Source organism: Echinococcus granulosus (assembly GCF_000524195.1).
Source record: "Echinococcus granulosus chromosome Unknown EG_S00051, whole genome shotgun sequence".
Classification (NCBI taxonomy): Eukaryota; Metazoa; Platyhelminthes; class Cestoda; order Cyclophyllidea; family Taeniidae; genus Echinococcus; species Echinococcus granulosus.
In genome coordinates, this window is record NW_020170431.1 from 37,272 (window position 1) to 50,207 (window position 12,936).

General features: G+C 44.1%; 1 protein-coding gene across 1 annotated transcript; it reads left to right on the plus strand. All coding sequences in view use genetic code 11, as the record gives it.

The window, feature by feature from the left end:
• Positions 1–2,339: 2,339 nt before the first annotated feature.
• On the plus strand, positions 2,340–12,830 carry EGR_06110 (ATPase family gene 2 protein; the record flags this gene model as incomplete). Its single annotated transcript, XM_024495359.1, has 8 exons — positions 2,340–2,618; positions 2,716–3,266; positions 3,344–3,699; positions 3,773–3,977; positions 4,019–4,139; positions 8,626–9,087; positions 10,325–10,466; positions 12,700–12,830. 8 exons carry the CDS (start codon positions 2,340–2,342, stop codon positions 12,828–12,830), a joined length of 2,247 nt encoding a protein of 748 aa, XP_024350190.1.
• Between the last annotated feature and the right edge of the window lie 106 nt (positions 12,831–12,936).

A 12,936-nucleotide genomic window follows, 5' to 3' on the forward strand; every position in this document is an offset into this window, starting at 1 on the left:
TGGAAAAGATTGCCTTTGGCACGCATAAGAGAATCCCTTGAGACTAGACGCTTAATATACCGTTCTCAAATTAGCGGAAGAAATGATTGGCAATGAATCGGTCTTCTTTATTTCAGGCATGCAATGCGCAGTTGTTTTGCCAAATGGAGAAAGTATACGCCGCCGCCAGGGATCCCCATTGATGCGCCAAATTTTTTGCTTCTTTAGTAACATTTGATTTATTTGAAACAAATTTTGCAGCCGATTTTCTGTACCACTTTTCTGCTTATCCAAAGGATTCGCTTATTTGTTCCAGTCGTGTGAAATTTGTTTCTCTAATAAAGGTGTTAGTGTTGGCCTGCGTGGTTGGGTATTCGTGTGTTCAGAGCAGTGGCTCTGTGTGATATGGGGTGGTATTTTTTTCACCCATCGCTCCGGGTAATTAGTTCTCGGAGTACATTGAGCCAGTGGTGGGGCTCTACAAGGCTGCTTTCTTGGGTCGCTTAAACGCCGCAGGAGTCAATCAAGCAGGTTTGGGAGTGATCTTGGTTGTTCGTATCCTGGACGAGCGTTACTTATTACCATGGGGGGTGCTTGTTTTTTAGGTGTAGCAAGTGCCTAGCCTTGGCCTCCAATTCCGACCCTGCATTCAACAACTAGTCTTAAATTAGATGTGCTGGGTTCAATAAGCACCTACGCAGTTCATTCGACAGTGCTAGACTTAAGGTGGGCTGCTTAGGCTGCTCGTCCATTGGACGTGAATGGGGTCAACTACTAAGTTCAAGCTTCAAATTGGGCGAACTCTTCCAAAGCGAATAAGTCCTGAGTTGAACAGTTTAAGTATAAGTTGAAGTGGCGCTAGCGACGCTCAATTTATTTTTAAGTGCTGCTAGTAGGTGCCCATTAGCGCTTATTTGGCTTTCGCGAGTCGCCTTGTGCATACTGCTGTCAATATTCCAAATGCGGGAGAAGAAATTTTTTTGCTGGAATATACCAGTCGCCGCCGTTAAGTGCCCTAATTAGTGCAAATCAAATGGCAAGTATTGTCTCTTTTGAATCCATTCTACACCAAAAATTAATGGTATGGAGTGACAGTACGATGCCCTGACAGTTTGTCTAACTCCGTTTTATTACACAGAAGCTTAAGTCTCCATGGTTTATGCTTCTCCTAGTCGGCATGACACTCGAGCCGCGGCAGCAATGATGTGTCATAGTACCACAACTTCGCTTACAGAACAAATGAAGAATATCTGTAAACACGTTTTATTCCATACTTTTATGGTTTGCACGGCACTCGTTCGTCGGTACTGTAGTTGCGTCACGGCATTGCACAAGTTGTTCTAATTATTCCTTTTACACTGGCAAAAATTTAATGACAGTATTTGCTTAAGTTATCTTCCTAGACAACCACTGTTATAAAGACGCGGTGCAGATTGGACCAGACTTACGGTTCGAAAAAGGCTTAGTTTCTAAAATGCATTTTTAATTAGTTTTAGTCAGTATGCAGTTCTACTTAATTTGTCACATGGGCCGGTAATTAAAATGTAGGTTATCAGCATGGCTTCAAGGGAATTGGCAGATATTTGACGCGGAACTGTTAAAGTTGACCTTCAAGAATGCATGTGGATGTTTATCTTCCCATATCCATCATGGAGTCAAACGGCTTGAGTATATTTCAGCCAATACTTTTGAATGAATCCCATGTCGCTGTTGTCGGCGCTTCCAAATCACAAACTCCGTCTGTTCGTCAGGGATCTCTAAGACGTTACCTATTGTCACCGTCTGATACCATAACCACTTCGAAAGTGAAGACAGTTCTCCCCGCTCATTCCATCGACATAATCATAAAGTAAATCATTGCATACTTTCATTTCTTGTAGTCGAAGCGATGCGCGAAATTCTGAGTCCTTTGTGTGGTCTTTGCTTCTACGACTCCGTATGTTGTTAGGTCTTCTTGCATCTGAGTTTTAGAACACTGCTATATTTTACCTGGAACGACGGAGTGCTTCAAAACCTTAGGGTGTGAAACGTTGGTGCATTTTCTGTCTGTTGCGTCGCCCTCTGGCAAGGAAGAGGATGAATCGTAAGAATGATTACCATTTATTAAACATTCTTTCTCCTACTTGTACTTGACTTTTAGTATTTCCAATGATCCTTTTAAGTTTTTCTCCCGAGAAATGGATGGCAGCACATCCCTTCACGTTCAACACGGAGCGATATGACCAAAATGAATTCATTGACTTTACTTCTTTTTCATTTTCCAATGCCGAAAGTGATAGGGCTGTCTATAAGGTAATTTCTCTACAAAGGAACAAGGTGTTTAGTTGACGTTATAGGTCTCGTCAAATACACAAATAAAAATGCTTCCTTTTGATAACGTGCCCTGGCGTGTCCCATCAAATCCGACGCAGAATTTGAACTCGCATCATCCCCCTATCGGTTTAGAGAATACCTTGAAGTTGGTGGTGGAATTCGTTCGCCATTTCTCACTTTCTACGAAATTCCTGCAGAAAGTTGTTGAACCAACAGGTCTGCTACTGTATGGTCTTCAAGGTTGTGGAAAAAGTCGAGTTCTTGAAGTGATCTCCAATGCCGACGCTCGATGTGATGAGGGCGGAATTGAGCCTCTCAAATGTTGTGTAATTTATTCATTGTACCTGTGGTTGATATTTAGTTTACGACATATATCATTGTCCAAAAGCGAGTGATAGACCAATCGGATACTTGCTCTTTTAGGAATGGTATCGGGGTCTTCACTTTGTCACCCTCTCCATGGATGATTGTGCAATTTCAGAATCTGATGCTAGCTCAAATTCTCTTCGTAAATACATCAAACGAAAACTGGCGGATATACCTCGTTCCTGCTGCGGAGTTGTCTTATCCCTGCCCAATCTAGACACTTGGCTCTCGTCTATTCAGAGTCCAAATTCCAGCCAGGCAGATGAACTGTATGATTCGGAAGTTTTAAGTCGAAACACGAGTCTCCTTTCCTTCCTATTTACTTCACTAAAACGTGCATGTGCCACCACTCCCATCTGTGTGTTGGCCACGAGCACTGATTCTACGGAAATTTTGAGGCACAGGGACTTCCGAACTTTGTTTTACAAAAGAGTATTAGTTTCCTTACCCAGCGGGGAACAGCGATTTCGACTTTTGGTACAAGAAATGCAGCGCTATGCATCGCAAATGAATGGCAACTCAAAGGAATTTTCAATCTCTACTGGGAGTTTGGGAGATTGCGATCGACTCTATCATCTAGCTGCCAGTTTGCATGGATACACAGTAGCGTAAGATGCAGGTTCTTTCTTTACCAGCTGCTTTTTTGTACCAAGTCATCATGACTAATACGTTTTTTGCACTTTAGAGACATTTCTCGGCTGTTCAGAGCAAGTTATGCTGCTGTGATTGACGAATGTGTTAAGCAGAGAGTCAAAGTGGAGGAGGGCTATCAGACTTGCGTGCCCAACTTCTCTCAGGTTCTGGACAAATTGGAAGCAGAGCGGAATCACTACAGCCCAGTTAATTTATGCGCAGAAATCTCAGTTTTTCCTCCCATGCGCTGGTCGGATATTGGTGGTTATGCAGAAATCAAGCGTCTTTTTATCTCGACAATCCAACAACGACTTATTGAAGCCGCTGATCCTAGCAGCGAGGCTGCCCGAACTAATAAACGTCTCGGCTTGAGTGTTCCCCGTGGCATTCTGCTGCATGGACCTCCAGGTTTGTGAATGCTTTACTTCTATAAAATATTCGTTACTCGTTACCGACTGAGTAATGCATTTTACACCTCCAGGCTGTTCGAAGACCCTGTTTGTTCGCGCTTTGGCTACAGAGTGCAATCTACCTTTGGTGGCAGTTCAAGCTTCAAGAATTTTTGGTCGGTATGTCGGTGATAGCGAAAGGAATATGCAGCGGATTCTCGTCCATGCCCGCGCCTGCGCTCCCGCCATCCTGTTTATCGATGAAATCGACTTGCTCTTGCCGTCTAGAAGTTCAAGGTAGGATTGTAATTTTGTTGGCTACTTACGTTTAATTTCAGTGAGTCAGGAGTTAGCGAACATGTGTTGGGCGAAGTTCTAACCGCCATGGACGGTGTTGAAGGTCAATGTGGCCAACTGTTGTTGATTGCAGCCACGAATCGTCTCGAAAATCTCGATCCGGTTAGTTCCCATTTACCTCCATAAAGAAGGCGAATCTGTAAATCTGAATCCGTTTAGGGCATTAGAATGTGCTTACTTACACTTTAAATAGGGGATGAATCGCTAATAAGAACTAAAGGTGATTGTTTTTATAAAAAAGCTGCTTACACAAAATTTAACTGAAACATTGATGTCATTTTTGGTCAGTTTTTTTCAAGTTCTACCATTTATTGATGGTTTACTATCGTGTTGGGAGCATTTCTGAGGGCCTACTGTCGCTTATCATTAGTTGAAGGCGCACCAAATTGGCTGGAGTAAAGGTATGCACATTGACGACTGAATAACTTTTGACAGTAAATAATATTTTCTTTCGTCTACTTGTCTATCATTTACTTTGTGCTTGCGTTTGTGCTGCACTACTTAATGCCATGGGGATAATAGTGATAAGATGAGGTACTCTCTCATTATCTTGCATCCTAACTTTATATTGCTCTTTCAAGTCTTATTTGCTGGAATTTTAACAATGTTTCATTTTATTATCTCTTTTTTCAAATCACTTAAGGTGTCAAAATGACTTTTGCACCTGGTTTTTTACCCTCCTGTTTGCGATTTTTCGTGATGGATGGGAAACTTTTTGTCGGATGCAGAAATAAACAGACGAACTTGTGCTAGTATTTACAGCTATAACCGTCTCCCCTTCCTCTCAAACTCTTTATGTGACTTTGATTTCTTACCTTCCCAGTAGTCCTCAGACAGTCTACTTTACTCTGCTTCCTTTCTTTTGAAATTGTTTGACACCTCTGATCATAATTTCTGCCAAATAGTCAAGTTAAATTTAATCCTATGTTGCTCCTACCTCTGGCAAGTCAACTGTCCTTGTAGTTTGGAGGGAAATTGTACCAAAGAGGAACAATGTCATGTAATCCTCTGAGTTTGGAGGACAAGTGACCATGCAGCCTGGTGGCTTGATTCATTCCATTCATGCTTTAAACAAGAGTCGTCAGCCCAACTCATCAAACTCGTGACTGTACTTTTCGGACTACTTGTTTGGTGTGTACCTCCTTCGTATTGTGGCGTTTGGATCCGCTGTGTGGGTGATTTCATGCATGAGCAAGGCAGAATTTGACACTGAAATTGTACGCATGGGATAGCGGTGTACTTTCCTGCATCGGGCCTAGTTTTCTTGGGAAAGATTTATTGCCTTGTTGATGGGAATGGCCCGATCTACTACTATACTGCGTTATTGGGTGAGCTAATCCTATTTTTAGATCACTATAATTCATCTTTTCGCTTTCTGGATTCGTCAATTTAATTGGATATAGGTCAGTACGCTTGACCAATTCATACGCATGCCCTTTCTCTTTCCGTGTTTCCGTTCCTTGTAACAGCGAATTGGCTCTTCCCTCCTCAAAACGGTTTAAAATACTCCAAAATCTTTTTTTCTTAGTAGACGGGAGTCTCGATAAAATGACTTACAGGTTAGGGGATATAGTCACCATTCTCAAATAGAATGGATATCTTCATGGAAGAATAATCTGTCCGCACAACCTACACACTCTTCTACACAGTTAATGGTCACTAATGATTGACAGATCCCTTCAGATCCTAAAACTATCCTATTTCTTCCCTACTGTTGGCGTTTAGTTTACTTCCGGCCCAGTTTATTTACGCTTCTTGTAATCAGCTTTCTTTCCTCATCCAAAAGAATATGATCACTCTTTATCCGTGGTAAGGCTCACTCCGGGTTTGCAAGACAGTACCGTTTCCTTAGAATATTAAGTACGGGAGTCCCTGTCTCTTGTCGCTCTCGCAACGCCAAGGGTGCTTCACGCCTACCTCGATACATTTAAGGCACAGTAATATTTGAGGGCGAGTTCGTAAATGGCCTTAAATGTCAGTAAGTGGCTCTTTGGTTAGATACTGTTCCGCTGTAACTCCTCAGCCGTAATCTCTTTTGAAAGATCCTGCTCACGCCATCGTCAAGGTTTGACCTTGTTGTATTTCCAGCCAATACTAAGATCGTTCAAGACTGAATTTTGAGTTTATGAGGAAAGGGGGAGGAACTGAAAGTAACAGAAACCGCACATATCTTTTGCCGCAGTCCCGTGCTATGTTTACACACTCAGCCCCGAGTTTGATTAGCATCTGGACCATCCCCAAGATGGCTTGCTCCACTTCGTTATCCGTGCTGGTCGAGCGTGGCAAGCTATCTTGATGCCCACCTAGCGCTAACTTTTCGGAGTGATTGCGTTGTGTTCACCGCTCCCATGGAAAGCAACTCGTCTCATCTGCAACATCATCAGAGGTTTCTGTGTTAGTCAGGTGCCCAGAATGAGGCAGACGCTCCATAAGCCTAGTCACCTGACCTCTGCGCTCTTTGTTCACATTGGGGCCATTACTGACCTACAGACCTACGTTTGGTCGTCTCTGCAATGGCCATATTCAAACCATTCCAATGGTTTACTACGGCTGAGCGACTGGACGTCTCACCATCACAGTGGGCTGTGCTGTGCTTGATGTCCATGGGTTTTGCGCTCCCTCTCACGAGAAATTTCCTTCAGAAACACTGCAGCTGATGCCTGCCACCTTGTTTAGCGTTGTCCGGTGTGTCCTACCAGTACTCGTGGTAGGGGACACTTTCCCCTTAATGGTGTGTACAGTACCCCAACGTTTGTGCAGCCTCTTGTCATTCACCGATGGCTGTGGTCATCTAACGTGCCATCTTATTTCCAAATCCGGATCAGCAATTTTGTAGTTAATGAGTTCATCTTATACTCACATCTTTGATATGCAAAGCCGTTCATTTGCAGGCAGTACAATGCTTTTTATGCCCGCAAAATCCTTAGAATACTTTCGTCTTAGTTATCTTGCCTGCAATGTGGTCTCCAGCACTTTGTGCTTATCCATCTGAATGTGGAGACAGCAACACATGTGCCTCTCCTCTAGTGAATCGGTATTTTGCTCGTAGCCGATGTTGCTCACGAATGATGTGTCTTTAAACCGATTTGTGTTTTGATGAATCCTTCAGGAGGTGTTTGACAAAGAGTGAAGAAAGCATTTCTGGGGATTTTGAAACTGCTTTCTGGATTGTTCAAGCAGATGGCGGTCCAAACCAGAACATTTTTCCAATTTTTGAACTCTGAATCTCTGGCGCAAGTGGCTAATTCCCTCCCCCACCCCCTCCCCACTTTTATCTTATCGTCAATCTACTACTGGCGTAAAGGTACAAAACTATCGCATAGCAGTCTTTGTTTAGTGCGCCACTTTTTTGTGTATCATGCGCTCCCTCCGATCTCGGCGAGTGGATCGCGTGTCAGCGTCGCTCAAAAAACGCCGAAGTGTGTCCCTTCAAGTGCCGTGCAGTGAGCGCATTGAAACATTCGATGCGTGTGCATTTAAAGTGGTAACAATGGTCTGAATAGAATAGGATTGTAAGCTCTTAGACTATCTCTTGAAGATGTCTGGAAGGCGTTTTGATCCAAACTGGTAATATGGGATGGACAGAGCTCCATGCCATCATCGTGAAGGTCAGTGCACTCACCTGGACAAAGAGAATGTTGTTTTCAGCTCTCGCCATGACCACTGTGGCGGCTGTCAAGGGCCTTCCGGTGACCTCAAGTCGACCGTGAGACTGGAGCAAAGAGGGCAGAATGAATTTGCTTCCCCCGCAAGACGACTTCACATGTGGTGGCTTTAGACGACATTTCCAGCTATCACTTCCTGTTGGGTGAATTGCATCACGAAACGGCGCTAAAGAGGCCGACAGTATTCTACCACGAGTCAGTCGGATCGTCTGTCGGGGTTCTCCACTTCCCCCATCATTATTGTAACCGAGTAATTTAATAATTATTTTGTTCTGTTCAAACTCGGCCCTTCTCTATAGCTGGACACTGAACCGAACTTGACCTCGGAGTAGTCGCTAGTACCTGACAGTGACATTTGATCAGACTGTCCAGTGGATGAAATGACGTGTGTTGTGTGTTGTTGGCGGTTTTATCTCTGAAGACGCTTCAAGATGTGCCTCTACTTAGCTGAACGGCTAAATCGTTCGGTATTCCTTACACCACTATCAACTAGGAAGTGCGTGACAAAACGACATTCCCTCTTGATGTCATTTTCGTAAAGTTTTACGGCTACCTTTACCTCTCATTGGCAAACTGCGGGCACTGTCGGATTGCCAGACAAAAGTAGTCACATGCTGCGCCTAGACACACTTTTGTACTACCCCTTTTTCCCCTCTCATTTCTAGGAGCCCTCTTCAAATGCGGGTGAGCATCCACAGTAATTCGGTAATAGGTATGGAAATGGGTCCAGAATTTACTAGGGCGGTGGCCAAATTCAAATCTGGTACTGTATTTAATTCAGTTTCCTATTCAGCTGTTATTTGACCAAATTTGGTTCCCTCCCCACAAATGCGACACCAATTTGCAGATCTGCCAATCAGTATTGAGGCCCGAAGGTCGATTTCCGACTTTTCATAATACCATTATTCCCACTTTTTGTCAAGGCGTTGCGTCGGGCAGGTCGTTTTGACGTCACCATTCATGTGCCACCTCCAGATGCTGAGGCTCGAAAGGCTATTCTTCAGTTAGAATTATCGAAACGGGCGACCTCGAAACGTGCACTCAAACCCCATTGGCTGGAGGTATTTGCGAAAAAACAACTGGAGGGCTACACGGGTGCTGAAGTGGTTGGTGTTGTGCAGGCCGCGGCAGAGTTGACTCGCGAATCATGCAAGGTCGAAATTGATCGGGGCCATCTTCTGTCGGCATGCGAACTTCTTCCACCCTCCACCCTTGAACAGTATCATGTCCACTTGCTCCGTGAGGCTCCGCAAAACCTCGCATCTCCTTCTGTTCCTCTATCACCTTCCAGCCCTTCAGGACTTTCGCCTCAACAATATTTCGTAATCTCATCAATTCTTATTGCGCTTTTTGCTCTCGGATGGCAACTGATTGTGCACTTCGATGTAGATAACTTTCCTTGGTTGTATTTGCCTCAGTAATTTAACGCTCTTCAGCCTTGGTGTAAAATTTCATGGGTCATATAATCTCCAAGCATTTGTATTTCTGTCATTGTAAATAACATTATCTGGAATGCAATTTTGGGCACAATTCTTCGTACCTTTTTTGCTATATTCTAAACTGAAAGGGAATTGTTTCCACATGAAAGAAGCACTCATTCAAAAGCGAAGAATGGATGTTAATGCATGAAACGCCGGTTTCAATGGGTGATAGTTGGAGGACATTTAACATTAGGTGTATATGACAGGTTGGACCATTTCAATTTACCACGACTAGGTCTGTACCTTGGTGGTATGGAGTGTGTCCCTCAGGCTGGACCAGTAAGGCTTTGCACGGCTTTGTGGACGACTAAGGTACCACTTACTACTCCGAAACGTCTCCGAGTGAAGCCGTTTACAGTGGATGCCTGTCTTCCAAAACACTTGGCGAGCTCAAGCCTAGCACCACTGACCGGGAGTTGCGCGATCACTGAATGGAGGGATGGATAGACGAGACGAGCGTTTGAAATAGGACGGTGTCTATGTGTCAGAATGTTGTCTGTCATGATTTTACAGTCGACTGTATGGGGCTCTTCCCTTCTCCTTAACTCCTGTTTTGCGGAATGACGGCGAATTTCCGCTTACTTTTCGGTCTAAAACATTGCGATGACCTGCTGGAGCTTATCATTTAGTTTGAATGTTCGTTATTTAATCAGTGAGGCAATCTTCCTCAGGTTTTATCGCGCTCCGATGTTAGGGAATATCTCAGTGCTTAACTCGACTTCGAGGAAAACGCGGAAGGCAACAGACGAACGCACCATTTGTTGCTGGCGATTAACCACTCCAAGACAGATGCACATGTCCACAAAGACCCTCGATCAGGAGAAATAACGTGTTAGCATTGCCATGCTAAATTGAGATTGTTGTGAGTGGTAAAACAAAACGTTTGGATTTGCGTCAACTATGGAGGCAAATGTCGCGGTGGAAGCTACTAACCAAATGACTGGTGACTGAAAATCAGCTTCAAGGGTTGTAATTGTGTTTCGCACTGCTGCTAGCGGCTCTAGATTTTCTGATAGACTGAGCGGCTTGGGATGGGACGTAACCATTTTGTGGTGTTGTATCGGTAAACCGACAACCACATCTTTGGTTAGTTGTCGTTCCCATACTATCCATCGCCAAACCATCCAATACACACTTCTAGGCCGCATCTAGGGCGGACATCCCCATTCCTTCGCCCGCTGAGGACTGGGTCTCCTGCTGGAATCCTGCGACTGGAACTTTTAATATATTGGAGGCTAGACAACTATTCCTGCGATCCATCCACCTTGCAAATGAAAGGTTTTGTAGGAAACTTATTTTGGAGAAACAGCTAAAGTGGTCACTCAGTTGGAAGAAAGTTTAGCTCCTTTTCCATTCGTACGAAAACAAGACCTATGCAAGTTTTTCCTTGAAACCTACCAAGGGGAGAATCTCATACCTCACTTTAGAAAGAGAAGGAGGAAAGAGACAGTTGGGAAATGCAAGTGCGGTAAGAATGGTGAGCGTTAGAGGCTAAGGAGGGGCTTTTGCTCCTGGAGACAAGACCTCCTCTAAAAGGTGAGTCCTTGAAGGTAACTAAATTGTATTCCTATTGCAGTTTTTCTTAAAAAAGTTCCAGGAGAATGATTTCATAGAACCAACACCTGAATAGGCTTTACTTCTTCCAACCGCGCCAATTCCATTTAATTTTTGCCTCCCTGAATTGCTGTCGGATGCAAAATGATCTCGAAAGCTTTACTTCCTTGACACTGAGTTGCCGAGCTTTACTACTGGGAAATACTGGAGGAGGAAACTCCAAGGCCAACACAATGGCCGATCATCTGTCTACAGTAAGACCTTTTAGTGGATGGAATATAAACTACCCAAAGACAGCCCGCAGGAGTCAGGCAGTCCTGTGAACCGGCAACACCTGCCCTATCCTTGACACTATTAATTTATATCCACCTGTGGGAACGGTGCACGCAAGGCAATCACTCATGCATCATTTCCAAAAACTGGGGCACGTTGTGGGTCAAAAAGGTGAAAGGTTTCCCATAATACTTCAGCCATATCAACAAATCTTCCGTAGCATGTGAATTTAGCCGCACAGTGTGTTTCTTCTTGGCCCCATGAGAACTTCACGAATCCCGGTTTGGTTTGGACGTTTTGCTTGGTGCTCAATCATCTCGTATAGTATTGGCTTTCTTATTAATCGTTGCTGTCTGACTTCTAGTCAGTCCACTTCAGACTTTAAAATCACCAAGTCTCACCTGCTAATCAGTCCCACTTTGAAGTGAGGCTGGCTAAGGCATTCGCCTCCTCCAAAGGGGATAAGTGAACGAGGATTTGACACGCAAACCGCCCCTCAATTTTCGTGGAAAGAGGGAGTGAGGGGGGATTGGGGGGCAGTGGAGCTATAAAATATGACTTCTACAAGGAGCCTATTCCAGTGAATATTTGCTACATCCTTCTACACAAGGCTTTGTACAATAGTGGTGACTGAGGCAAATGTTGGGCGGTGCTAGTAATAGACTCTGACTAATAATTATTAAAAAGCGCATTTATATTTTAGCAATGAACGATCCGCTACAGTATCACACACACTTTCAAAACATCCTCTTGGATACATTTTTAAAGAGAATAACAGAAAAAGATTAAGTGGTGAATACTTTTAAAACTTTGACCTTCCAAAGGGCCAACTCGACTAACGCGTGATGTGGGTGGAGGGCTTGGTCTGTTCGTGGATCGTGAAGGCAAGTCAATCAGCTCCTGGCCAACTGGCATGAAATTTTGCCGGATCTTCATGTTTACAAACGATTTGATGTAACGGGTTAGCAGAAAAAAATCTAGGAACACGTGTCACATATGCGTGACATTGATCTCAGGTACCAATATTGAAAGTGGGGGGTGGGTGGGGGATGGGGATCGGAGACGGGAAATAGCACAAACAAGCCATTGGCTATGAGTGTCAGAAAATGCCTAATTTTATACATATTTAAGAAGTATCTAACTCTCTTGTTCAAAATTCGTCAATTTTTTTTGAGGAGTCGGTGCACGTTTACCATTTACTCACGTGGTTAGCACGCCTACTTTTTTATCAGCATGACAAGATCATTTAGAACTTGAAATAGTCGTCCTTATACCTAGCAAGTCACATTGTAATGCAAGTTCTGACATGGGATGGAAATAAATATACACCGCCTTGTCGAGGGGTTAATACTAACCCGCTTTGTAAGTCGGATGTCAAAGTAGAAGGTGCGTTCGCAGGACTGATGATAAATGGTGTCATTTGGCAGCTAAGGGGGGGAAGAGGAGGCATGAATGCGAAGTTGCTGAAGATTGAAGAAATAAAATTCACAGAGTGGCTCACTGATTGCCTTCTCACTGTCGTCACAGTGTCGCCAATTCGCATTCACCGAGTAAGTGAACCGTCCAACCTCTTAACCTTTCGTCATACAGGGTAAGTAAAAGGTATAGTGAATGACTAAAACCCCTTCATTCCATTAAAGAAGTAAAAATAAGCTGTATTTGGCTCGATGGTTCTCCCTTCCACCTCAGCCTTCACACCCTTGCAACGAGAAGACGGGTTAGACGCGGACCGCCTCTATGGGGTAGTGATGATAAAAGCGTCGCAAGGCACTTTCCTCCTTCTCCTCCTCCTCCTCCTCTTCTTTTGGTTACTTGCTTAACTCGCTGTTTCGGTAACGGGACACGATGGGCTCTGTCGCTGTGACATCCCTGGATGGCCTGGTCCACGGACTATGACGGTAGCCCTTCAGTTCTTCTCTGCATCAG